Source organism: Neofelis nebulosa, chromosome 2 (assembly GCF_028018385.1).
Source record: "Neofelis nebulosa isolate mNeoNeb1 chromosome 2, mNeoNeb1.pri, whole genome shotgun sequence".
In the NCBI taxonomy this organism is placed as follows: domain Eukaryota; kingdom Metazoa; phylum Chordata; class Mammalia; order Carnivora; family Felidae; genus Neofelis; species Neofelis nebulosa.
In genome coordinates, this window is record NC_080783.1 from 33,072,366 (window position 1) to 33,099,881 (window position 27,516).

General features: G+C 37.0%; 2 protein-coding genes across 23 annotated transcripts in view; one reads left to right on the forward strand and one right to left on the reverse strand.

Annotated features, from left to right (window-relative positions):
• The window catches only part of CARF (calcium responsive transcription factor), a 103,003-nt gene extending 101,047 nt beyond the window's left edge, over positions 1-1,956 (reverse strand). For all 19 annotated transcript variants that reach the window (XM_058708639.1, XM_058708621.1, XM_058708659.1 and 16 more), the window contains exon 1: positions 1,853-1,956. The gene's annotated coding sequence lies outside the window, so the exon portion shown is untranslated. The remainder of the gene's footprint in view (positions 1-1,852) is intronic.
• WDR12 (WD repeat domain 12) lies at positions 1,926-26,717 on the forward strand. Of its 4 annotated transcripts, none has more exons than XM_058708807.1 (14): positions 1,926-2,058; positions 2,616-2,732; positions 6,061-6,155; positions 9,475-9,569; positions 10,662-10,768; positions 11,857-11,972; positions 12,411-12,565; positions 14,292-14,337; positions 16,520-16,605; positions 22,346-22,486; positions 22,588-22,693; positions 22,858-22,990; positions 25,058-25,130; positions 26,106-26,717. In XM_058708807.1, the coding sequence occupies exons 2-14, from the start codon at positions 2,692-2,694 to the stop codon at positions 26,181-26,183; spliced, it is 1,272 nt and encodes a 423-aa protein (XP_058564790.1). In that variant the 5' UTR covers positions 1,926-2,058; positions 2,616-2,691; the 3' UTR covers positions 26,184-26,717. The 4 variants fall into 4 exon arrangements, with proteins under 4 accessions (XP_058564790.1, XP_058564810.1, XP_058564803.1 ...); XM_058708827.1 differs by having other exon boundaries at positions 1,960-2,079; XM_058708820.1 differs by having other exon boundaries at positions 1,996-2,121.
• The last annotated feature ends 799 nt before the right edge of the window (positions 26,718-27,516 follow it).

The following is a 27,516-nucleotide window of genomic DNA, read 5'->3' on the forward strand; positions in this document are numbered from 1 at the left end:
TATTAAGCATACTTAGGTTCTGTATCTTACTGGTCATATTTTTCAATTAAAATTAAGATCAATCTGTACCATCAGGTATTGTACTTTCTTATTACGGTAAATTTCAAAATAACAATCACCAAAATTTATTAATCTTACTATATGTTTTTTGCTGTTGTTTTTCTTAAGATTTTATTTTTAGCTAATCTCTACACCCAGCCTGAGGTTCTAACTTACAACCTATAACCCGGAGATCAAGACCTGCATGCTGCATCAACGGAGCTAGCCAGGCTCCCCTGCATGTTTTTAAAAGACATTTTAATCAATACTTTATCAATAGTAAAAAAATTATCTGAAAAAGAACCTAATTATTTGAAGATTATTTCAGGCCCTATGAATTTTAATTCAGGCAATTTTACTGCTGTAACTCAAAAATCACTTATAACTAAAGGAGAATGTTTAAAACTGTCAAATTTCTTTCCACGACTACCAGATTCAGAAAATACGAAGAGCAACACTTCAGTTAAGAAAGTGTTCAAGCTTCACGTGATCTAACTTATTTAAGGCATATCATTCTCACCATTATAATGAATCACATGGTTAAATGACCACAGTTTCTATTTGCAAGCTAGGATTTCAGCATAGAGGTTTTTTTTTTATGCCTCTAACCACGAGACTATTCTCTTATTCACGTTGGCAGAACTTCTAGTCAAACTGGACATGTAAATGATCGTGATGGTAACAATAGCTAACATTTACTATGTGGCATTTAATTCTCACAGTGACCCAAGTGTGGCAGAGATTTAATATGTACTTGAAACATTCAGTTTCGAGAGTCCGCATTCTAAAAAGGTGAGTGAATTGAAAATAGTCCTACTTTCATTATCATTACTTTCCAATAAAAGATTGTTCCTCGCTTACAATTGTGTAAATACTTTCTCATAGTCTATGGGTGATTTAAATACCAGGTGTCTACTTAATTGTAGCACATCTTTAAGCAACGTAAAGGAAAGCTTTAGTTGTCTTCACCTGCACATACTGCTCAGCCCACAAATTCTGCAATCCAGTTTTGCCTGATTCTAAACTGCTCTCTCTTGAAGTCCCCCTCTTGCAGCTTTTCTGGCGAACGACTTAAAAAGTGACTTTGAAATCTGGATAGTATCTCTCCATCCATCCTCCCACAGCGAAACAACTAAATTTAATTAGAGTAATTCTCCCGACCATTGAGAGTTAAGACATAGGCCTTTGGGTAACTTCAACACCAAAAGTCAAAAAGCGTAGTCTGAGAATGTACGGGAGGACGCCTTTCCCTTTCTAAATGGAAGATAAAATGGGGCTCATAAAGGGAAAACAAAAAGAACCAAAAAACCAAAAACAAAAAACCTAAAAATTCGGGCTCGTGGCTGCTAAAAGGACCACACACCGGGCGCTCCCGCCCAGGCGTCTGGATACTTCTCCGCGACGGTGGCGCGTCCTGAAGCTCAGCAACCCTCCTCCAGACACCTAACCTCCACCTTCTCCAGCCTGCTTTCCCGAGGCCCGCGAGAGCAGTCCTGGGAGAGGGGTAGTAGGCCTCATTGTGTGGGACCCCGAAAAGGCCCCGAGGCGGGGCGCGGAAGGCGCCACCCGGGGCCGGTTGGGGGCGGGGACCCGCGGTTGCTCAGAGAGCAGGAGGGTCAGGAGGTGACGGGAGGAAGGGGCAGGAGGAAAGAAATGGGGGTTGGGAGGCAGCGTCCGGTCGGTGGGCGCAGACAGCTCGGCCAAACCTCCGACTCCCTTAGTCCCGCCGCCTCCGAGAGCCCTACAGGGCGAGGAGGGAAGTCCACAAAGTGCAGGAGCAGAGGGGAGAAAATTCAAAACGAGTCTACTCAACCTCGTCTTGGCTCCGAGGCCCTGCCATGGAGACCAGCACAATGCGCAGGCGCATCCTTCTGAGAACGCGCAGCGTAGTACTATGAGACAAGAGCACAGTCGGCCACCGTCGGCCGTTTGTCTTCTGATTCGCTTTCCGCACGCGTATTCCTACTCTCACTGGATCTAGAGCCTGAAGCCGGAGGCCAGAGTACTCCGAAAGACTCGGTAGAGTGATTGGGAGTATGCGTAAGAAAAAGCCGAAAAGTCTTTAGCAAATTAAAGCTGAAGGTAGAGGAAATACAATAGATATCTGGCTGCCGTTGGGAAGGTTTAATACGGATAAAATTTATCTTGAGGACAGCATGGCAAAAAAAAAGACTACCATTCCCAGTGGTTACTGCGTCTGAGAAGCGCTGCTTTCTGGGAATGGTAGTGTCTAGGAGTTGTGTTTGAAGTGTCAGGTCTGAAGACAGCGTCTTACAATTAAAAAGATAGAGCAGCAGTTTAAATTGGGCCTTTTCTGTGTCTTCTTAATCGATAACAGTTCTAAATATTTTTTTAAAAATTAAAAAAAAAATTAGGGACACCCGGTCTTTAAGACATGCTTTACTATCGATAATTCCTGTATCTAGGAATAGGTAGTTGATGTTTGTGGGCTGGGTCTCGGTGTGTGAGCAACCTCGTGGTTGCTGAGGAGGCCGGAGGAAAGAAAGCGGAAGCCCGGAACACGGCAGCTTCTTGCGTACCTGTGCAAGCTAATTTTGAGTTACCTCTTTTTGTAGTCTTAAAAGACCAGAGCGCCTGTTGTCTATTACCCCCTTTCGTTTCGGTAGACAAGTCTTGTGTATACTCCTCGTCATGGCTCAGCTCCAGGCTCGCTTCTTCACTGACAATAAGAAGTAAGTAAGCGCCCTTTTCTTTGCTCTCTTCCTCTCGCCTCCCTGGGATCTTTTCCAAGAACTCCTTCTGTATGACTTTGTGGAGCCTCGGTTGTCTTTGCCCACAATTCCAACCCCAACTCCTATTTTGTTTGTTTGTTTGTTTGTTTGGCTTTACTCTTGGCTTGAGCGCGTTTTCCGATTAAGCGGAAGCGATACCTTGCCGGGATTTCTCGGGGATCTACATCTGATATCACCGATCCTTTTTGCCTGGCTTCTAAGGCTGTATATAATTTGAATTGTGACTGTAGAGGGCTTTGAGGGGCTTCACCTTTGATTCCTGAATGAAGCACATGTGATTTTAAGAATGAACAATGGACCGAGTCCTTACAGGCTGCCTGCTAGGGATGTTTCACCATTTCTCAAAACACAAGTTTATTACTATTATTTTTTTAGGTAGATAATAGACAGTGCTTTTCTAAACCAGGCTAGAAAGTGGAGCTCTGAATGGGGGTTGGTAGAACTTTTTTTTTTAATGTCCGTTTGTTTATTTTGAGAGATGTATGTATGTATGTATGTATGTATTTTGAGAGAGAAAATCCCAAGCAGGCTCCATGTTGTCAGTGCAAAGCCCAATAGGGGCTAGATCTCAGGAACCATGAGATCATGACCTGAGCAGAAATCAAGAGTCCTACGGTTAACCAAGCGAGCCACCCAGGCACCCCAATAGAACTAATTTTTGGTAATAGTGTGAAGTTCTTTCAGTTACAGGTTTGTATATTCATATACATACTTACACATGTATGCGTGTGTGTGTGTGTCTGTATGTGTGTATGTATATACATGTATGTATATGTGAACATTTTTACCAGTGGTCCCCAGGTCAGTAGCATTTGTTTGAAATCTAATTGTATTCAGTCTTGTGGTGTACATTACACTACTAACTTTGCTTAGTGTCTTTTCAGCTATATTGTAAGTCTCTCGATGGTAGGGACTGTATTACTCTTCTTGGATTGACGGAATCAGCAAATGTTTGTCAAGTTCTTCTCATACTGATGATAAATAGTGAATATTTGTTGTATTAACAAGCTAACGCCAGTTGTAAGCTAGATAACTCCCACTTCAATTAAAATTATGTGTTGGAGCTGTATGAGTTGACCTAGTAAATCATATTCACTCTTGTATTCTTACTTACAGTATAGATAAATTGTATTATCAATGCACATGAGTATGTATACTTGGTCTGCATATTTGTCAAGGAATGTGGTGCAATAGCATGACCATCGTATTTCTTCTAATTGAAGTTTTTAATTGCGATAATTGGTGATTCACATGAAGTTTTAAGAAATAATAGACCATTGTGTTTTAACCCTGAGATAGATAGATAAACATATATGTATGTGTGTGTTTAAATTCTTCAAAAAGTTAACAAAACCTAAAAATTAAGTTCTTGCTTCTTATACATTATATGTTCTGGTAAGTAAAATGGAGAGGGGAATAATTTTTTCACGTATATGTATGTAATTTACATATACGCGTGTATGTGAATTATGCTACTCCCCCCACCCTCTCATTTTACTGACCAAATAGTAGGTGAAAGGAAAAACCGAGAACTTTAATTCTAGGTTTTGTTATCTTTTGGAAATCCTAAATTACTATTTACATTTTTTTTAAGCATGATACATATAAATAGAGCTGTAGTCTTACTACTCAAAGTATAGTTTGAAGATTAGCAGCATCAACATCACTTGGGAGGTTTTAGAAAAAGCAGAATCTCAGATTCCACCTCAGACCTACTGTTTTACGATGTACGTTTTGACAAGATCTGAAGCCCCCTTCCCTAACCCTACCCCATTGTAGTAAAAAGAGATTTATTATACCGTGTCTTGATGAGCCGTAGATTCTACCTTAACATCTTTTGAAACTTCCATTCCCCACAACTACAGCCTTAATTCACGCTTTAGACTTTTTTTTTGTGGTAACAACTTTATTGAGATATAATTCACTTAGAACAGAATTCATACTTTAAAATCTCCATTTCAATGGTTTTGAGTATATTTGCAAAATTGAACAACCATCAGTACAATTTTAGAACGTTTTTTATCGCCTTTTAGGTATTACCCCCTAATCCTTTCAACTACAGCCGTAGGCAGCCACTAATCTACTTTCTATCTCTGTGGGTTTGTCTGTTTTGGACAATTCGTATAAAGGGAATTTTATAGTATGTGGTCTTTTGTGAGTGGCTTCTTTCACTTAGAATGATGTTTATAAGGTCCATTCACACTGTAATGTGTACCAGTACTTCATTCCTTTTTAGGGCCAAATAATATTCCATTGTATGGATATACCATATACCAAATTTTGTTTGCAATTTTTAAGTTGATGGACATTTGGATTGTTTCCACCTTTTGGCTGTTATGAGGAGTGGTGATGGGAACTTTTGTGTGTAAGTTTTTGTGTGGACATATACTTTCATTTCTCTTGGGTATATACTTAGAGTTGCTGGGTCAAATGGTAATTTCATATTTAACTTTTTGACAATTAAAAAATTTGGCGGGGGAGGCGCCTGGGTGGCTTAGTCGATTGAGCGGACTTCAGCTCAGGTCATGATCTTGTGTTTCGTGAGTTCGAGCCCCACATCAGGCTCACTGCTGTCAGCGTGTCAGCGCAGAGTCTGCTTCAGGTCCTCTGTCCCCCTCTCTCTGCTCCTCCCCCACTTGTGCACTCCCAAAAATAAGCATTAAAAAAAATTTGTTTTTGATGTTTACTTAGCTTTGGTAGAGAGAGAGGCAGAGAGCACAAGCAGGGGAGGGGTGGAGAGAGAGGGAGACACCGAATCCAAAGCAGGCTCCAGGCTCTGAGCTGTCTGCACAGAGCCCGATGCAGGGTTTGAACTCACAAACCACGAGATCATGACATGAGCTGAAGTTTGATGCTTAACCGAATGAGCCACCCAGACACCCCAGTAGTTAACTGTATTGGAGTTTTGTACTGCTTCATATGGCTTTTAGTTACTCTCTATGTCTGTTCATTTCAGCCTGAAGAATTCCTTTTACCATTTCTTGCAGGGCAGGTCAACTAGCCCAACATACTCCTAAATATGCTCAAAGAGCTAAAGAAAACCGTGGACAAAGAATAAGAGGAAACCAGGAAAATGAGCAAAGTATCAATAAAGACATAGAAATTATAAAGAGGAGCTAGGGGAACCCGGGTCGCTTCATTTGTAACCCCATGTAGCGAAATGTCTGGCATGTATTAGATACCCAGTAAATATTTGCTGAATGAATAAATGCACATTTGTTAAAATAATCCATAGACTTGACTTTGACATATCATTTCCTTTTTATAGATATGTGGTAGATGATGTTCCCTTCTCAATTCCTGCAGCCTCTGAAATTGCTGACCTTAGTAACATCATCAATAAATTGCTGGAGGCCAAAAATGGTAGGTATACATGCTCTGAGAAATTAGGAGAGGGTGCATTGCCACTAACTACACTAAAATATATCACATTTTATTTTGTTTCCTTTTTTTAAGCCTTATTTTAAAATACTGTATGCATTTTGTAATGGTAACATTTATAAATTACGAGTTTCCCTGCTACATGATACTTTTTTAAATGCTTTGAAATACAAGTTCTCAGGAAAAATTCTTTCTTATTTATTTCAGTTTAATCTGCTTTAAAGGCAATATGGATATAAGGTGGTTGGCATTTAGGAATATGATTTTGTTATAATAGTTATGACACTGTGGTTTTCCTAGGGAGGTCTGGGATTGGTAAGCATAGAACAAGCATCTAGGTACTTGAGCCCCAGTTGCTATAATCCTACAAAGCAAAATGACATTGTCACTATTTGAGTATTTTGTGTAATAATAGATGCCAATACTAATACTAGTATTTTTTTAAGTATTTAGAATTCATTGAAAAATTAATGGTAAAATTTTATAAACATGCAAGGGTATCAAGTAAAACATTTAAGAGATATAAATGTTAAACATGCTGTTGTATGAAAATAAATTATTAGCCCATAAAATTCATATGAACAAGGTATGCAAAAATATTGATGAAACAAGATTGGCCAGGAGTTGATAATTGTTAAAACTGGGTGATAGATATATGAAAGTTTACTGTATTATTCTCCACTGTTGCATATGTTTGAAATTGTCTATAATCAAATGTATATGGAAAAGTAAGGGAACCATACATAAAATAGAAGATTTAAACATGAAAGGTTGAAAATAACATGAAGCATGATCTTTAAAAATATAATTTGTCAATGAAGTCAGCATTTAGAAACAAACATTTTTACCCAGATGTTTCTGTTGATTCTACCCCAGTTGGAGGAATGAGGAGTTGAGAGTTAGAAACTAATGCTTAATATATTCCTCTTCTCTATCTTCTAATAATCCTATAACTTTTTTTTTAAGTTTGAGGTTTTTTTGTTGTTGTTGTTGTTTTTTTTTTTTTTTTTTTTTTGGTAATCTCTGTATCCAACTTGTGGCTTGAACTCATGACCTCAAGAAGAAATCTCATGATCTTCCAGATGAGCCAGCCAAACACCCCTGAGATGATGTTTATGAACAGTTTTTTGTTTTTTGTTTTTGTTTTTGGTGGGAGGGGGCAGAGTCTGCGGTCTTTTCATTACTAGCAAGCTATTGAAGCTATTGTTCTTGATTGAGAGATATTCACATAACACTTCCCATAGGTCCTTGCCTTTACTTCATCCAGTTGATGTATAAAGATTCTGATAAATATTTACTTCTGAACTACAACACTGCCATATATTCTTGTTGAAAAAGTCTTTGAACGAGAATAAGAATTATTCTTGTAATAGAATCTTTGTAATACCAGTGTATGGATGTTTGTTGTTACCCAGAGAGTTGTATATTTTTCTAAAGTTGTAGATTGAATGTGAGTTTCTTTTTGAATAATCAAATAATTAAGTCATTGATTGCTCTTGAGTTGAAGATGCAAATGATTCAGATTTCAGATTTTTAAAAGGCAACAATCCAAATAATCCAATGAGAGAATTCTTCTTTCAGCTAATAAATGCAGAAAGAATGAATAATTTTTAGCATTTTGTAACTCCAAATGAAATAATGGGTTTAAGTAGTGATTATCAGTAGCTACTAAAACTATTTATTACGTGTTGAAAGGCTGACGGAGAATATTAGGATGGATGGGACCAGGCTGACAATATCAGAGTCCAGATGTAGATTATCACATCATAGAAAGACATACAACAACACAATGCATTTTCTGATGTGATGCAATAGGAAACACATAATACTATGTATAAATATTCTTGCCAGAAAAACAAAGCTAACCTGAAGTCTAATCAGTTGTTTAGGTCTGCCTGGTGTATAGGATGTGTAGGTGGTAGAGGAACATCTTATAGGACACCATGGAGATGTAATCAACCAGAATGTAAGAAATACTAGAGGACAGATGACCTAATTTCTTTTTTTTTTGTTAAAAAAAATTTTTTTTTAACGTTTATTTACTTTTGAGAGACGGAGAGTGAGCAGGGGAGGGGTAGAGAGAGAGGGAGACGGAATCCAAAACAGGCTCCAGGCTTTGAGTGGTCAGCACAGAACCTGACATGGGACTCGAACTCAACAAGCTGTGAGATCATGACCTGAGCCGAAGTCGGATGCTTAACCAGCTGAGCCACCCAGGTGCCCCCCCAGTTTCTTTAACAAATAAATGACTGGGGAAAAAAGGAGGGAGAACTCTTAAAGATTAAATAAAACATATTAATCAGATATAATATGTGGACTTGGGATGCTGATTCTGAAAAGCTCACTGTAGGTCACTTCTCTGGCTCAGTCAGAAGAGCATGCAACTCCTCCTCTCTAGGTCATGAGTTCGAGCCCCACATTGAGTATAGAAATGACTTGAATAAATAAATACACCTAAAACAAAATAAAAATAAAAAGCTCACTGTAAAGAGAAGGAAACATGAACATTGGCTATTTGATATAAAAAGCAATAATGATTAAGTTTTTTAATATCACTTTAGGTCCTTTTATTTTAGAGATACATATTAAAGCATTTACAGATAAAAATGATAGCATTTCTAAGGTTTGATTTAAAATAAACCAGCAGAGGAGTGGAGAGAGGTGTATAGATGATTGTCAGTGAGTTGGTAATTATCAAAATATGTGATGGGGGTGGGAATTCATAATGTTATTTCTACTTTTATATATATTTGGAATTTTCCATAGAATAAAAAGTTTGGTTTTTTTTAAATTTTTTTAAAATTTTATTTTTAAGACAGAGACAGAGCATGAGTGGGGATGGGGCAGAGAGAGAGGGAGACACAGAATCTGAAGCAGGCTCCAGGCTCTGAGCTGTCAGCACAGAGCCTGACGTGGGGCTCGAACTCACAAACTGTGAGATTATGACCTGAGCCGAAGTTGGACGCTCAACCGACTGAGCCACCTGGGTGCCCCAAAAGTTTTTTTAAGTAGAAATAACATTTTTTTAAATAGAAATAAATAACAGTAAATAAATTTTAAATAGAAATAATAGAAACAACAATAGTAAAAAATTACACCAACAGAACAAAGTCCTCTGTTCCTAAAAATCACGGTGTACTGGAATAGAATACATGGCCTGATTATGACATGAAGAAATTCTAGAGAAACTCAGAGGCCACACTGAATAATAAATACCTGTTCGTTCTGGGGTTTCTCATATACCTCTGCCAATGTCACTTCAGGTTCTAAGAGTGATCATTTTATTATGCATTTTCTTTAGAGTTACACAAACATGTGGAGTTTGATTTCCTCATCAAGGGCCAGTTTCTGCGAATGCCCTTACTCAAACACATGGAACTGGAAAACATCTCATCGGTAAGTTCAAATGTTTACCTGCTCTGTTTTATGTAAGGTGTTCTCAGGTAATGTAGGAAAACATTTACAACCAGACTGAATCTTTAGCAACCAAGATTTTTTTTTTTGATTAGTATTTTTTTTCTAGAAATTTGAACTTCAGTGTTTGTATATTCAATTTTGAAATCCCCTCTTCTGAGAATGTTTTACTCAAGAAATGTAGATGAATGAATATAAAAAAAAAAACTTCATATTTGTGGAAGAATTATCAAGAAAGGGAATACCAAATACATGTTTATCACCAATAATGATGTACAAAATGAGGGGTGCCTGGGTGGCTGTCAGTTGAGCGTCCAACTTCGGCTCAGGTCATGATCTCAGGGTCCGTGAGTTCAAGCCCCACATCGGGCTCTGTGCTGACGGCCTGGAGCCTGCGTCGGATTCTGTGTCTCCCTCTCTCTGCTCCTCCCCCACTCATGCATGCACGCGCATGCGCGTGCGCTCTCTCTCCCCTCCTCTCTCGCTCTCAAAAAAAAAAAAAAAACCTTAAAAAAAAGATGATTGTGCACGTATAAAAACTTTTGGGTTAGACAATTGTGATTTATAGCGGTTCCCCCTTCCTCTAATTTTCAAAGTTCCTTGATACTGCTTTTATAATTGAAAATGTAATTTATAATTGCTTTTATAATTTTTTGACAAGTTTTAGAATTATGAAATATGCATAAAATTTATCATTTTAATCATTTTTAAGTGTGTAATTCAGTGGCATTAAGTATATTCACAATATTATGCATCTATCACGATTATCCATATCCAGGACTGTTATCATCCTCATTAAGTAGAATGCTTTTATAATTTTATTTTTTAAAGTTCCTTATATCCCCCTACCCCCCTTTCAGCATAAATTTTCCAAGGTTGTTAATATTCATTAATATTACTGTTTGCACACTGTTAGGTCAGATAAAGTTTTTCGCCTTTTGCATGGCTCCAAATTTCTGGGTTATGAAGGGGACTGACATGAAAGAGACGTAATAAACAAGGGGTCCTTTATGTTTGTAGTATACTACTTTGGAACTACTGCCTGATTGATTTCTGGTTTTTCTCTGTCACTAGGAAGAGGTTGTGGAACTAGAATATGTGGAGAAGTACACTGCACCTCAGCCAGAACAATGCTTGTTCCATGATGATTGGATCAGTTCAGTCAGAGGGGCAGAGGAATGGTATTGCCATTTTATTATGCCACTTTCATCAGTCTTTTTAATTGCACTATGTGAATATTTTTCTCTGATTGATTCTCTGTTATTTGTAAGAGTAATTTTGTGATATATGTATCAGTGTCCATGCCCAAGATCTTTACATTCAATTTATTCAAGAAGAAGCATATCTTTTCCTTCCCAAGATGTTGGAGTGACATTTGTCTATACATGAATAAGTCAAGTGTCTTAGAATATTTTATTTTTGTGTGTTGCTTATAAGACCAAAGATATAATTTGTTCCATAGAGGGGAAAAAAACCCTCTTATACAGATCTCCTGGCTTACTACCATGAAAATGCAGATCGTGGTATAGGGCTAAAAAGGGCAGACTGGATCTGAGAAGGTATGGATGGCTCAGAACAAACCCGCAGTGGCCTTACTTGTTGAAAAGCATCTTGAGACTGGATCATAGTACAAGCTTACATTTTTAAAAGAATATCTTCCTGGAGTTGTTACACAAGTGATGTTTTTACTGGTTTTACTTTTATCTTAGATGGTTTTACTGTTTTTCTGTTGAATGATTTTCAGTGGTTAAGTACAAAGGGCAGTTAGGCTTTACAAGCAATTTCCCTGAGTTGTGGTGTTTACAATAGTAATTAAAATGAAGTCTAGGGCTTTTTACTTATGTTTTTATTTTTAGGAGGTCAGAAAAAGTCACAGGTAAGATCTGATCTAATGTCTTTTAAAATCTTAGTCTTCATATTAAAAATCTTTTTAAAGTATAATCTCAAGATTTACTTAATTGCCTTAGAAATATAATTGGGGCACCTGGGTGGCTCAGTCGGTTGAGTGTCTGACTTCGGCTCAGGGCATGATCTCACAGTTTGTGAGTTCGAGCCCTGCATCCTGCTCTGTGTTGACAGCTCAGAGCCTGGAGTCTGCTTCAGATTCTGTGTCTACTTTTCTCTCTACCCTTCCTCCCCTCATGCTCTGTCTCTCTCTCTCTCTCTCTCTCTCAAAAATAAAAATAAACACTAAAAAAGAAATATAATTGATTTCAGGATTTGAAAAAGCTGCTTTTTGTATTTCATAAGGGTTTTTTTCTTTTCATAGGATCTTGACCGGTTCTTATGATAAGACTTCGAGGATCTGGTCCTTGGAAGGAAAGTCAATAATGACAATTGTGGGACACACAGATGTTGTAAAAGATGTGGCCTGGGTGAAAAAAGGTTAGGACTCTCTGCCTGAATGGAAAGTAATCCTGAAAAGGGAACCGGAAATAAGCCATTTTCAGTGCTGGGGCACAATGGGGATGGGGTAGGAAGTGCCATGTGCCTTGGTTATTGTGAGGTCTTTCAAAAATACAGTGTTGAAGAAGAAAAAGATTATGTAAGAAAATCCATAAGTGGTAGAATTCAATCCATACATTTTTAAAATCATAGCAGATAATGTGCACTTTCAAGTTAATATTGTGTTAAACTCATGTTTTATAGTATTTTTGAAGGATCATCCTTTTATACTGTAAGTTACTTCTTTTTCAAAGCTGGCATATAGCTCTTTTATCTTCTTAATGTCTTTCAACAACAAAAAAATCAGTTCTTCAGTTTTAGAACTTAATGTATTTAAAATTTTTGTGCTAATTTGTTCTTGTGTTCTCCTTTCTTCAGACAGTTTGTCTTGCCTACTATTGAGTGCCTCTATGGATCAGACTATTCTCTTATGGGAGTGGAATGTAGAGAGAAACAAAGTGAAAGCCCTGCACTGCTGCAGAGGTCATGCTGGAAGTGTGGATTCTATAGCTGTTGATAGCACAGGAACTAAAGTAAGTAGCTAGTGTGTTACTAGTACTGTTCAATTAGAATTTGAGCTTCTTATGCAAACAATTTTTTCTTCATTGTCCTACAATCATAACAGTTGGTAATTAAAGAATATGATTTCAAACCCAAAGTAAATACTCTTTCAATCAGAGAGAATTCACTTCCTCAGTCTGGGTTTTTCTGGTTACTGCAGAAATTCTAAGAAATCAGGTAAACTAGCAGTTTAACTTTAATCATAGTGATTGACATTTTCAATCTTCTAACTACTCAGTGCTTTCATCAATTGAAAAAATCGAGTTGATCATCTAAGCCTTAGCATACTCAAGGTTTGTGTTAATAGAGGTTGTTTTACTATTATTGCTGATTTACTCTTATCGTGACAAAATGGTAAAAAAAGAAAAAAACCTGAGTACAACACTATTGACATATGAGGAGTTATAAATTCTCTTGCTGTTTGAAAGTTTCCTAAACCACATTGAGTTGTGTTGGGTTTAAGAGTGTTTCTTCAGCATTTCTTTGCCAATTAGCATTAGAGGACCCTTGATGCATTCAAAGGTAAAGATTTATGATTATTCATATAGAGCCATAAAGAAAGTTTACCTGTTGTTGAGTCCAAACTTAAATGAATTAACTGTACTCTACCTTTCACTATAAGAGATAGAAACTCATCTTGAACTTTTTTCAGCTGAAAAGATTGTGAGATCCAGGTGTGCCTGGGTGACTCAGTTGGTTGAACGTCGGACTTCGGCTCAGGTCATGATCTCACAGTTCGTGGGTTCGCGTGCCGTGTTGGACTCTGTGCTGACAGCTCAGAGCCTGGAGCCGGTTTCGGATTCTGTGTCTCCTTCTCTCTCTGCCCCTCCCCTGCTTGCACTCTGTCTCTCTCTCTCTCTCTCTCTCTGAACAATGAATAAACATTTTTTTAAAAATGAAAAAAAAAAGTTTGTGAGATCCAGGAAGGAATAAACAATCACATCACTAACTGGGTGAGGATGCATTTGAGTCTTCGGAACCAATGGAGTTGAGCTTGAATGTGGCCAGCACATTCCTCTCCCTTCCTTGCTCATCTCCCTAAGTTGACTTCTTCTCTTTCACTTCAAAATGGCTTTTTCTTTAAAAAAAATTTTTTTTAATGTTTATTTTTGAGAGAGAGAGACAGTGTGAGCAGGAGAGGGGCAGAGAGAGGGAGACACAGAATCTGAAGGAGGCTCCAGGCCCTGAGCTCTCAGCACAGAGCCTGATGTGGGGCTTCAACCCAGGAACCATGAGCTCATGACCTAAGCCGAACTCAGATGCTTAACCGACTGAGCCACCCAGGTGCCCCCAAACTGGCTTTTTTCCACATGACAATAAAACCTGGCTTTCAATATTCCTAGGTTTCACACCCTTTACCATCAGTTCCTGGAGAAGATGAACTTCAACTCTCTGGAACATAGGCTTTCATAAAAAGGTCCTGAAGGAGGGAGAGACTTATTGGTACTCTGTAGATCAGTTGCCTACCTCGATCTATGCAACCAAAGCCAGGGCACAGGGCCATGTAAGAATGGCAATGCCTTCAGTTATGAGATTGTGGATACAACTTCCAGGAGACTAGAAAGCTATGCAGATGGTACAATAGTAGTAAAGGATTTCAGAGCAAAGTAAAGGTTTTAAGTTATAAATAGAAAAATCAAGGCAAATAATACGATAGGTTATATTATATACTCTTTCTCTTCATGTATATGTTTTTAGTTTTGCAGTGGCTCCTGGGACAAGATGCTAAAGATCTGGTCTACAGGTAAATATTTGTTTATTTTGACTTACTAAAAATGTTCCAAGAATTCCAGTGAAAGAAGACTTTTTAACCCCCATTTAGATCCATAAAAATGAATCAGAGCTTTTTAGGATACAAATAAAGGAACATATTGAGAAAAATTAGTATGCTTTGTGTTTCAAAATGTGTTTCTATCTATTACCCCCTTATTTATTGAACCATGTGACTGAATTGCTGCATGTAACTCAACAACATGATTGGTGCAATGGGGCATAACTGCTTAGTTCTCAGAGTTCTCTTATTCAGGAACCTGGAAATAAGCAAAAATAGCTTGAGTCATTTTGATAACACTCCACTGTTAGAGAAATTTTAGTTAAGAGACGCTTGGGTGGCTCAGCTGGTTAAGCATCCGACTCTTGGTTTTAGCTTAGGTCATGATCTCATAGTTTGTGAGATCAAGCTCCATGTCGTGCTCTGTACTGATAGCGCGGAGCCTGCTTGGGATTCTCTTTCCCTCCCTCTCTCTCTCTCTCTGCGTGTCCCTCGTCCATGCTCTCTCTCTCAAAAAAATAAATTTTAAAAAAATTTTTAAAAAATAATAAATTTTTAAAAAATGAAAAAGAAATTTCATAGTTAAGCTAATTTACTTAAAAAAATAAGTTTATTTCTGTTGAGAAAGATAGACACAATGTGAGTAGGGAAGGGGCAGAGAGAGGGGGGAGAGAAGGGAAGGGGCAGAGAGAAGGAGAGAGAGAATCCCAATCAGGCTCCACGATGCCAGTGCAGAGCCCAATAGGGGGCTTGAACTCACAAAACAGAGATCATGATCTGAGCTGAAACCAAGAGTTGGATGCTTAACCAACTGAGCCACCCGGTGCCCCTTTAAATTTTTTTTGCGGTGTAGTTTTGCCAAACTTAATTTTTTTACTTTGAAAACATAGAAGGGATAATTTGGAGGAAGAGTTGGAGGAAGGAGGACTCTTAAAGGAAGGTGCTTTGAGAGTAGTGAGGAGAAAAGAGGGGGAAGACCCACAGATTGCCTAGGTAAATAGAGCAGAATCCCTATTACTTCTGAGAGAATTGCTTTATTATAGTATAATACCCTAACTACAGTTCACAAAGTAGAATTGGGGGATCAAGAAAAGCTTAAACAGTGTCAGTAGTAGGAAATAAAGATAAGTCATTTCAGTAGATTTCTCAGTAATGCTTAAAGCAAACAGGTTTGAGGCAGAAAGTTGTTTGGATAATTTTCCTTTTGTGGAATATTTTGTAATCTGAAATACTTTTAATTCATTGTTATAAAAGTGAAATAGTCAAGAAGAATAAGCATAATTGGATTGTATCTCCATGTAATGTGTTTGTTTACCTGTCATTCCCTTTTTTTTAATGTTAATTTATTTATTTTGAGAGAGAGTGTGCGTGTGCCTGCATGTGTGCGGGGGAGGGGCAAAGGGAGTGAGAGAGTGAGAATCCCAAGCAGGCTTCTTGCTGTCAGTACAGAGCCCAACACGGGCTTGATCTCACAAACCATGAGATCATGACTGAGACAAAAGCAAGAGTTGTATGTTTAACTAACTGAGCCACCCAGGCACCCTGTTGTTATTCCATTCATCATAATAAAAATACAATGTGTTCAGAACTCTCCTGGGGCGCCTGGGTGGTTCAGTGGGTTACGCATCTGACTTCGGCTCAGGTCATGATCTCACAGTCTGTGAGTTTGAACCCCGCGTTGGGCTCTGTGCTGACTGCTCAGAGCCTGGAGCCTGCTTTGGATTCTGTGTCTCCTTCTCTCTCTCCCCCTCCCCTGCTCATGCTCTGTCTCTCTCCATCTCAAAAATAAATAAAAACATTAAAAAAGTGTTTAAAAAAAAAAAAAAAGAACTCTCCTATAACTAATAGTAAGCAGTTTTTCATAGATATGGTAAAGTGATGAATATTCACAATGATCTTAAAGACATAGCAAGATATCAGACTGGTTAGGCTTTAGGATTTTAATGTACTCTATTTTTTGCTTTCTCCTTTTGGAAGACTAATAACCCAGGTATTTTTATATGTAAATTTCTTTAACCAAAATAAGGAGGAATATTTATTCCCTAACCAGTTAAGAAAACATATACCCAGAAATGTAAGAATTCTTTTAAGACTGTTTGCAATTAATATTTACCCTAAATTTTTAAAACATCAGATCTAATTCTCTGTGATACAGTTCCTACAGATGAAGAAGATGAAATGGAGGAATCCACAAATCGACCAAGAAAGAAACAGAAAACAGAGCAGTTGGGACTGACAAGGGTAAGAATTTTTGAGAACTTACTATATTTGGCTGAAGTCTGTACTAACAAATGTATGACAATTTAATCTTTTCTATTTAAATTTCCCTTTTTCTTGCCTTGCTTTGTCAACCATAATTAGGCTTTCTTATAGTAGATTGGTAAATTTTTATTACAAATACTGTAGTATGCTACATTTATCTGAGTCTTTGAATGTAGTGGTATTTAGCCAGGCTTACAGATTGGTAGGTCAATTATTTAGCTATTATATTTGATCCCATGATGCAGTTTTTAGTAGAATCTTTTAATTGTTAAAGCTTGAATCCAAATTAAGTGAAACATTTTAATACCTCGATTGTTTAATGATATTGTTTCATACACTGAGAATATAATTCTTACTAGGAATGCTAATTATATCTCCTAAATCAATAGAAAGTCAAAATTAATTTGAGTTTTGATTCTGTCATTTAGCTATTAGTCCAGTTAGATTAAAGTCAGTTCACCCATATTCTTATTTGTTCTGTTTTGTTAGGAAAATATTTGTCATAATATGATCTGACCCAAGTTAATACACAAAATGAGAAGGACAATACTGAATCAGGTTTAGGAAGACATGTTTTCCATTCATTTTCTCACAGCTGTAATAAATGTAAAACACATTTGCACATTATTTCTTGTAGTTACAAATAACAAAATATTTTATAAAAACGGTTGAAAAGGAGGAATAAAGTATGATCATAAAATGATTAATCAGAGTCACATAAAATGTAATAAAAAATAGCACTTAACCAGTTCCAACTGAAAGAAGTGGTTTATGATTTCTTAGTACATTTAAACATGGACTGCTGAATTGCAAGAGGAATGATCTGGCAGCTACTTAATTTCCTTATCACTTAGTCTTAAATTAAAGCTATAAATGCCTCACCAATTGGATAAGTGGTAATTTACGGATGCATATCTCTGGTTAACCTTTAAAGAATATCTGAGTAGAAAAAGATTTCTTGAATTAGAGAAGTTAATCCCTCAGAAGGTAGCTTTTTTTCCTTTCTTTCAATTAAAGTTTGACATATGTACAGTTAAGTGTACAGTGAAGTTTAACAAACATACACTCGAGTAATCACAACCCAAATAAAGCATAGAGAATTACCAACACCCTAGAAGACTCCCTCTGGACTGCTTTGCAATTGGTAGCCCATAAAGGTGATCACTGTTCTGTCTTGTGTCACATTACATTAGTTTTTAAACTTCAGGTGATAATCTGTGAGATTTGCTTTATGTTGCTGCACGTAATAGTTCTTTTCATTAATGTATAGCATCCTCTTGCATTGACTATATCAGAATTTATCCATTCTTTTTTTAAGTTTATTTGTTTATTTTGAGAGAGAGAAAGTGAGAGCATGAGTTGGATAGGGGCAGAGAGGAGAGAGAATTCCAAACAGGCTCCATGCAGTCAGCACAGAACCTAATGCAAGGCTAGAACTCAGGAACCATGAGATCATGACCTGAGTTGGATGCTTAATCCAATGGATAGGCCGCCCCTATCCATTCTTCTTTTGATGGACATTTAGGTTGATTCCAGTTTTGGCTACCATAAATAACATTGCTAAGAAAGCTCCTATACTTGGGGTGCCTGGGTGGCTCAGTCAGTTAAGTGACTTGATTTTGGCTCAGGTCATGATCTCATGGTTCATGAGTTCAAGCCCCACGTTGGGCTCTGCACTGACAGTGTGGAGCCTGCTTGGCGTGTTCTCTCTCTCTCTCTCTCTCTCTCTCTCTGCCCTTCCCCCCCATGCACATGCTCTTTCTTTCTCAAAAATAAACATTAAAGGAAGTTATTTTAGGGGTGCCAACTTAGGCTAAGGTCATGATCTCACAGTTTGTGGGTTCAAGTGCCAAGTTGGACTCTGCTGATATCTTGGAGCCTGGAACCTGGTTGGGATTCTGTCTCCTTTTCTCTCTGCCCCTCCCCCACTGGTGCTTTGTCTCTATCAAAAAAAATTAATAAACATTAAAAAAAATTTTTTAGTCATTTTACTTTTCTTTTGGTGTACTTATACAGTAATTTCTGCATATGTAGAATTGGAAAACTAGAATTGCTGGGTCTCAGGGTATGCACAGGTTGAGTTTTTCAAATGTTAGATACTGGCAAAAAGTTTTCCAAAATGGTTATATCAGTTTATACTTCCACTGAAAGTATAAAAAGAATCAAAGTTACTCTACATCCTTACCAGCACTCAATATGGCCAAATTTTTAATGCCATAACTGATTTTATTTAACACATAATTTATGTTTACATTAGTTACTATTAAAAAGTGTGTATCATTTTGTCGATTTCTGGTGCTACATAGTGTAATTTAAGTGCTAGCCCTTTATTTTTTATTTTTATTTTTATTTTTTATTCAAATTCTAGTTGGTTAATATATAGTGTAATATTGGTTTTAGGAGTAGAGTTTAGTAATTCATCATTTACATACAACACCCAGTGCTCAAGACAAGTGCCCTCCTTGTTAACCCATCACCCTGCTCACCTCCCTTCCAGCAACCCTGTTTGTTTCTGTAGTTAAGAGTCTCTTATGGTTTGTCTCCCTCTCTTATTTTTATCCTTCCCCTATGTTCATCCACACACACGCACACACACACACACACACACACACACACACACACCATATCTTCTTTATCCATTCATCTGTTGATGGACACTTGGGTTCTTTCTGTAGTTTGGCTGTTGTTGATAATGCTGCTATAAACATCAGGTTGCATGTACCCCTTTGAATCTGTATTTGTATCTTTTGGGTAAATACCTATTAGTGCAATTAATGGATCATAGGGTAGTTGTATTTTTAACTTTCTGAGGAACCTCCATACTGTTCTTCAGAGTGGCTGCACCAGTTTGTGTTCCCACCAGCATTGCAAAAGTGTTCCATTTTCTTCGAATCCTCACCAACACCTGTTGTTTCCTGAGTTGTTAATTTTAGCCATTCTGACAGGTGTGAGGTGGTATCTCATTGTAGTTTTAATTTGTATTTCCCAGATGATGAGTGATATTGAGCATCTTTTCATGTGTCTGTTTGCCATCTGGATGTCTTCTTTGGAAGTGTCTATTCATACCTTCTGCCCATTTCTTCACCGGATTATTTGTTTTTTGGGTGTTGAGTTTGATAGGTTCTTTCTAGATTTTGGATACTAATCCTTTATCAGATAATGTCATTCGCAGATATCTCTTCCCATTCCAAAGGTTGCCTTTTAGTTTTGCTGATTGTTTCCTTTGCTGTGCAGAAGCTTTTTATCTTGATGAAGTCCCAGTAGTTCATTTTTGCTTTTGTTTCCCTTGCCTCTGGTGATGTGTCTAGTAAGAAGCTGCTGAGGCCAAGGTCAAAGAGGTTGCTGCCTGTGATCTCTAGAATTTTGATGGTTTCCTGTCTCACATTTAGGTCTTTCATCTAGTTTGAGTTTATTTGTATGTATGGTATAAGAAAGTAGTCTAGTTTCATTCTTCTGCATGTTGCTGTCCAATTTTCCCAAAACCATTTGTTGAAGAGACTTTTTTTTCCATTGGATAGATGTTCTTTCCTGCTTTGTCGAAGATGAGTTGAACATATAGTTGTGGGTCCATTTCTGGGTTTTCTAATCTCTTCCATTGATCTATGTGTCTGTTTTTGTGCCAGTACTATAATGTCTTAAGGACTGCACCTTTGTAATATGGCTTGAAATACAAGAATTGTGATGCCTCCCGCTTTGCTTTTCTTTTTCAGGATTGCTTTGGCTATTCAGGATCTTTGTGGTTCCGCACAAATTTTAGGATTATTTGTTTTACCTCTGTGAAAAATACTAGTGGTGTTTTGATAGAGATTGCGTTAAATGTGTAGATTGCTTGGGTAGTATACACATTTTAACAATGTCCTTCTGATCCATGAACTTGGGATGCTTTCCCATTTCTTTGTGTCCCCTTTAATTTCTTTTGTAAGTGTTCCATAGTTTTCAGAGTACACATCTTTTACCTCTGGTTAGGTTTATTCCTATGTATCTTACTGTTTTGATGCAATTGTAAATGGGATCAATTCCTTGATTTCTTTTTCTACTGCTTCATTATTGGTATATAAAAATGTAACAGATTTCTGTACATTGATTTTGTATTCTTGGTGTATAACTTTTGAGTTTTGATAAATGCATAGAGTATGTAACCACTGCATCATCAAGGTAGAGAACAGTTTATCATTCTCTAAAACTCGTGTTGCCCATTTGTTTTTACCTTGCTGTTTTCTTTCTTTAATTTTTTTCATGTTTGTTTATTTTTAATTTTTTTTAATGTTTATTTTTGAGAGAGAAAGAGACAGTGCAAGAGAGGGAGCGAGACACAGAATCGGAAGCAGGCCCCAGGCCCTGAGCTGTCAGCACAGAGCCAGATGTGGGGCTCGAACACACGAACATGAGATCATGACCTGAGCAAAAGTTGGACACTTAACCTATTGAGCCACCCAGGCACCCCTAATGTTTATTTATTTTTGAGAGAGAGAAAGACAGAGTGTGAGCAGGGGAGGTGCAGAGAAAGACGGACACAATTTAAAGCAGGCTCTAGGCTCTGAGCTGTCAGCACAGAGCCCAGCACAGGGCTAGAACTCACAAGTGGTGAGATCATGACCTGAAGTCAGACGCTTAACTGACTAAGCCATCCAGGCACCGCTACCTTGCTGTTTTCTATCCCAGTGTCTCTCCTGGATTATCTTTCTTACCTTTTTATTTTGCTTTGGATCACAACCGAGGTTGTTCTGTTCCTCATTCCTCTACTACGCTTCTTTACTTCTCTCAGGAAAATTCTAGAGCTAGAAGATTGGACTTAGGGATCATTTGGTATAGGAGTTGGCAAAGTATAGCCTAACAGCTGATTTGGCTGTGACCTATTTTTGTATTACAGAGAGCTAAGAATGATTTTTACGATTTTAGGTGGTTTTAAAAACAAGAGTATACAACAGACATTAGAAGGCTAAAATACTTAACTTTCTGAACCTTTACCGAGAAACTTTGCTGATATCTGATCTGATATGAGTCACTCACATTACAGATGAGGTAATGATATTTAAGGAGGTTAAATATAGCAGTTACAAATGTAGATTAACTGTCTTCCATTTCAGAACTCCTTCTCTGTTTCACTTGTTCTTTAAGATAGATATTACACCTAGTTTGGGGATTTTAATTGAGAAAAAACATTAGAGATTTTGTAGTATTAATAAATGGACCATGGGCATTATTTAAAGATTGGACAATATAACTTAGAAGATGCTGAAGAAATGGTGAGAGTAATCTATTGAGATACTTTGACCTGGAAGAGTTAGGAAGAAAATGGCAGCACCTTGACTCAAACCTAGATCTCTTTGACCCCAGATCTTTTTCAACTAACTTCTACATGTAACATGTACATATGAAAGAGTTAAGTTAGTGTTAATACTTGTCAAAATAAAAAGTAGAACAGATGGAAAAGCAGTAGAATGTAGAGGAAAGACTACAAAGCTTTAAGTAATATTTGGGTTCAAACTTCAGTCTGCCATGTATAAACTGTATGACCTTGAGCAAGTTATCTTTCTCACTTTCCCTGTCTTCATTTATGGAATCAAATCAGATATATGTTTTGGATGATTGTTGTAAAGAAGAAATAAGGCAAGATATGAAAGCTAAAGCATCTGCTGTATGGGCTTTAGAAGTAAATACTATTACTGTTGCAGTTACTCTAAAAATGCCTTTCCTTTGGGTATCTTTTCATTTCTAGACTCCCATAGTGACCCTCTCTGGGCACAAAGAAGCAATTTCATCGGTTCTGTGGTCAGATGCTGAAGAAATCTGCAGTGCATCTTGGGACCACACAATTAGAGTGTGGGATGTTGAGTCTGGCAGTCTTAAGTCAACTTTGGTAAGACTTCAAAATCCAGTGACTCTGTGGTTAACTCTGAGCTTCTAGAGATGGTTATTTCTGGCTCACCATTTAAATGTTCTTTCCTCCTTGTTTTTCAGACAGGAAATAGAGTGTTTAATTGTATCTCCTATTCTCCGCTTTGTAAACGTTTAGCATCTGGAAGTACAGATAGGCATATCAGGCTGTGGGATCCCCGAACTAAAGGTGAGGTGTGTAAAATCCTAGAGGAGAAATATGGGTAAATAACATCAGTTTCTCCTATCACTAGAAATGTGTATAAAAAAAGATAATTTTCTACAAATATTGTTTTTGGTTCTCCTATTTCTCTTCTAAAATTCAATAATTATTATTTTTTAAATTTTGTTCAGATGGTTCTTTGGTGTCGCTGTCCCTAACCTCACATACAGGCTGGGTCACATCATTAAAGTGGTCTCCTACCCATGAGCAGCAGCTGATTTCAGGTTCCTTAGATAACATTGTGAAACTGTGGGATACAAGAAGGTAAATCCTATTTATGATCTACAAAGAAGATACTTGAAATAACTATTATATACAGAGAAAATGAAATGAATGCTGAAAAGATTATTCAAAAGCAGAAGAGTAAAAAAAGTTTTGATTATGACCTGATATAAATATTGGTGTCAAAAAGAAAAGCCAGGAGCAAAGGAATTTGGTTCATGTTGATAGGTTATTTTTTACATTCTGAAAAAATTTATATTGAACCTTAATATAAATGTGATATTATAAAAGTAGAAGGCAATGGTCTCTAAATAAATGGCACTACAATCTATATAATAAATATAATCTATAATAAATGGCACAAATAATAAATTATATATTAATAGAAAATTAAATAAAAATACATATTAAAATTTTTTTTAAATATTTATTTTTGAGAGAGAGAGAGAGAGTGTGGGCAGAGGAGGGGCAGAGAGAGGGAGACACAGAATTGGAAGCAGGCTTCAGGCTCCTAGCTGTCAGCACAGAGCCCAACGCAAGGCTCCAATTCACAAACTGAGATCGTGACCTAAAGTCGGGTGCCTAACCGACTGTGCCACCCAGGCCCCATAGAAGTACATACTTTAAAAGATAACTAGATACTAAAGTTTTTTGTTACTAGTATATATGAGTGTCCCCAGTGAAATGCATACACAGTGTATTTACATATTTTTACAGGTACAATGGAGAGGCATTAATCAAATACCTGTTCTTTGTTTACCGAAATCTGCATTTTAACATCCTGATACTACCTTATGATGCATGATTTGTTAATACCTAGAAGGTTATTTACATTTAGTTGGATACTTGATATAGCAATTATATAGTTTCTGATAGCAGTGCTATGAAGAAAGTAAAGCAGAGTAGAGGGACACTTCTTTAGGGGTGGGCTATTCTTGAAGGTGATTTTATAATAGTGAATTGAACATGGGAACGTATCAGCCATGCACAAATCATGGTAGAGAGAACAGCAGATAAGGTAGGGAAAATCTTGGCATGTTGATAAAATACCAAGAGGGTCAGTGTTGATGGAGTGGAGTAAGCCAGGAGAAGAATGGCAGGACATGAGACAGGTCGTACTATACTGAGCAAGACTTAAGGGGCCAAGCTAAGAAATTTGGGTTCCATTCTAAATGTTATGGGGAAGGATTTGTGGGTTCTAAATAGGGTGGGAAGAATGGAAGCAGTTCCTAGGTTGGATTCTAGGTATATTTTGAAGACCGCTCTTTGGCAGGATTGGCTTATGGATGGAATATAGAGATAGGAATCAAGGAATAATGGCCATATTTTCTGCCTGCGCAATCGGGCCATTAGTGGTACAACTTACTGTGATGGAAAGAGTAAAAGAAACAGGTTTATGAGGGAAGATCAAGAGTTTTGTTTTGGTTATTTTAAATTCGTAGTGCCGGGGGCGCCTGGGTGGCTCAATCGGTTAAGTGTCTGACTTCGGCTCAGGTCATGATTTCACGGATCATGGGTTCGAGCCCCACATCAGGCTCTGTGCTGAAAGCTCAGAGCCTGGAGCCTGTTTCAGATTCTATGTCTCCCTCACTCTCTCTCGCTCCCTCCCCTGCTCACGCTCCTGTCTCAAAAATAAATAAACATTAAAAAAAAATTTTTTTAAATAAGTAAATTTGTAGTGCCCATGGGATAACCACATGTCAGGCAATTGGATATACATATCAAAATCAGGGAGAAGTTTGGGCTAAAGATACAAATTTGAGAGTTATCAGCATACATATGGATGGACAAAGGATATATAAAATCGTGATTTGAGGGTAAAAGGAAAATAGTCAAGGAATATGAAAATGGGCCTAATTATGAATAAATATTTGTAAATAAATAGCATTTTTCTTGAATATTTATTGCAATAAATCTCTGTATTCTGCTAACGATAGGGGAAAATCAACAGAGCCAATCAAGTAAATACTCAGGATTTTTAAGATTAACTGGTTATTGGGGCAAGGATGGTAAAGTCGGTAAAGTTTTCAGAAAATTATATGTGATTAGTCATGTATGTTTTTTAATACTTTGAATTGCATATAACATGGTAATACTTTGATCTTTTAGTTGTAAGGCTCCTCTCTATGATCTGGCTGCTCATGAAGACAAAGTTCTGAGTGTAGACTGGACAGACACAGGGGTAAGAATTTGTTATTTGGTGAAAGGAAAAAAGAATAAATCTGGTGCTTATATTTAGAGAGTTACTACTTTCAATATATCTGATAATTATAATTCTGTATTCTAAGTTTCCCTTAATATTATTCATAAAATCTCACATCTCATTCAAAGAAGAAACATATTTGTCCTTTACTGTTAGGAGTAGTAAAATTTGGAAAGTTTTAAGCAGTTTCTTTCTCTAGTATTGTAATGAACTGCTTTAACTCCATAAACTTGCTCCTTCAGACTTACTGGATCTAAGTATTTTCTACTTACAAAAAATCTTATAGAATAAGTCTAGACCATAAAATCTGCTTAAAGGATTACAATTTACTTATTTTTACGTATAAATATTAGCTCTTATTGCCTAAGAATTCTTTCCAAATACAGATCCTAGAGCTACTTGAATAATTTGTAATATCCATTTACCTGCAAATAGTTAATATACTTTGCTATAAAACTTAATTTTCTTAAATAGGTAAACTGTATCTTCCCTCAAACTTTTAAATTTTATTATATTTCTTAAATGTTTCTTGGAAAGTACAGTAGTAGTGTATCACACCCCAACCAAATTCAAGTGATCATTTTTAAAGTTTTTTTTTTTTTAATATGAAATTTATTGTCAAATTGGTTTCCATACATCACCCAGTGCTCATCCCAACAGGTGCCCTCCTCAGTGCCCATCACCCACTTTCCCCTCCCTCCCACCCCCTATCAACCCTTAGTTTATTCTCAGTTTTTTAGAGTCTCGTATGGTTTTAATATAGTGTATTATAATATGGTAGTGAAAACTGATGTAATGGGTCCATTTAAGTATGAACTCTCAATGAGAGTTAATTGCTTATCCATTAAGTCCTGTAAATCAGAATCATCGGTATTTAACTGTGTTTAACTATCATATGAAATAATTATATTTACTTATATGTTTGTGCTTTTTTTTTTCTCTCCCTTTACGCAGTTACTTCTGAGTGGAGGAGCAGACAATAAATTGTATTCCTATAGATATTCACCTACCACTTCTCATGTTGGGGCTTGAAAGTGAATGATAGATTTGACTACAGAGATTGTGTCTGTAAATGAAATAGAGAATCCTCAGATTGCATCAGTGACGGTTCAGAAAGCAGTCTCTTAAAGTTTATAGTTTCATCCTTGATGATAACTATCACTATTTCTTTATTTTGTATTTATTATATAGTAGTGTGTGTTGTTAAAATGTAAAAGTGACCTGCCTTCTCAGCCATATGCAAACTCTTGAAACTAAACTGAATTTTTTATTTCCTTTTAGAGGTATTGGTTTGAATTAAGATTTGTTTTTGAAATGCTGTAAAAGCATATATTTAAAGTAATTGTCCAGATTTTTATTTCTGATGGGGACACTTAAGTATTCCTATGTTAGCTGTTTAAGAAAAGTATCTTAAGAAAACTAATAAATTCTATTAGAAAAAATTAGAAATAACACTTTGCTTTGGGTAAAATAAGTGATGTCTAACCTATCATAAGATTCTGTGGGCATTCAGCATTAAAACATATAGATCCTGCTGTCAATTAAGAGTTTGCTGGAGTATTTTAAGTGAAGTGCTTTGTATTAAGGATATGTTAGAATCCTGGGGCTCCTGGCTGGCTTGGTCAGTAGGGTGTGTGACTCTTGATACCAGAGTCTTGATCTCAGGGTCATGAGTTCGAGCCCTGTGTTGGGCATGGAGCCTACTTTAAATTAAAAAAAAAAAAGGTACGTCACAATGCTTTAGAAATTACATACATACAGGGGCGTCTGGGTGGCTCAGTCGGTTAAGCGTCTGACTTCGGCTCAGGTCATAATCTCATGGTTCATGAGTTTGAGCCCCATTTTGGGCTCTGTGCTGACAGCTCAGAGCCTGGAGGCTGCTTCAGATTCTGTGTCTCCCTCTCTCTCAGCCCCTCCCCTGCTTGTGCTCTGTCTGTCTCTCAAAAATGAATAGACATTAAAAAAAATTTTTTTAAGATATTGCATACATACAAATTTCATGGTAACCAGGAATCTTTCTCCCTAACTTATCCTGGTATGCAGATAAGAATAGAATTTGTAGACAAAACCTTTCAGTCAGTATTAGATAATAAACATTCTATAAATTTTATATCCTTAGCATTTATCTTAATGCATTTATTATATACCAAATATTTAAGGTAAATATCTTCTTAAAGTGTGATTTCCATCTTTAATGGATTGTTATTCCTCAAGCAGAGCGCTTCAGCCTCTAAGTAATATATGGAAAATATGTTTGGTCCCCTCACAAGACTGTAACGCAGTGTATCTCAGAAAATGTTCCTATTACAGGGGTCTAGGAAATAATACTTGGCTGCAGTTGAGAACAAAATTAACAGTGGATTAA

Coding starts and splice junctions, on each gene's coding strand:
- WDR12 (XM_058708807.1), top strand. CDS start 2,692: ATGGCTCAGCTCCAGGCTCGCTTCTTCACTGACAATAAGAA. Junction 6,156..9,474: donor ATTGCTGGAGGCCAAAAATG/GTAGGTATACAT, acceptor CATTTTCTTTAG/AGTTACACAAACATGTGGAG. Junction 12,566..14,291: donor TTGATAGCACAGGAACTAAA/GTAAGTAGCTAG, acceptor ATATGTTTTTAG/TTTTGCAGTGGCTCCTGGGA.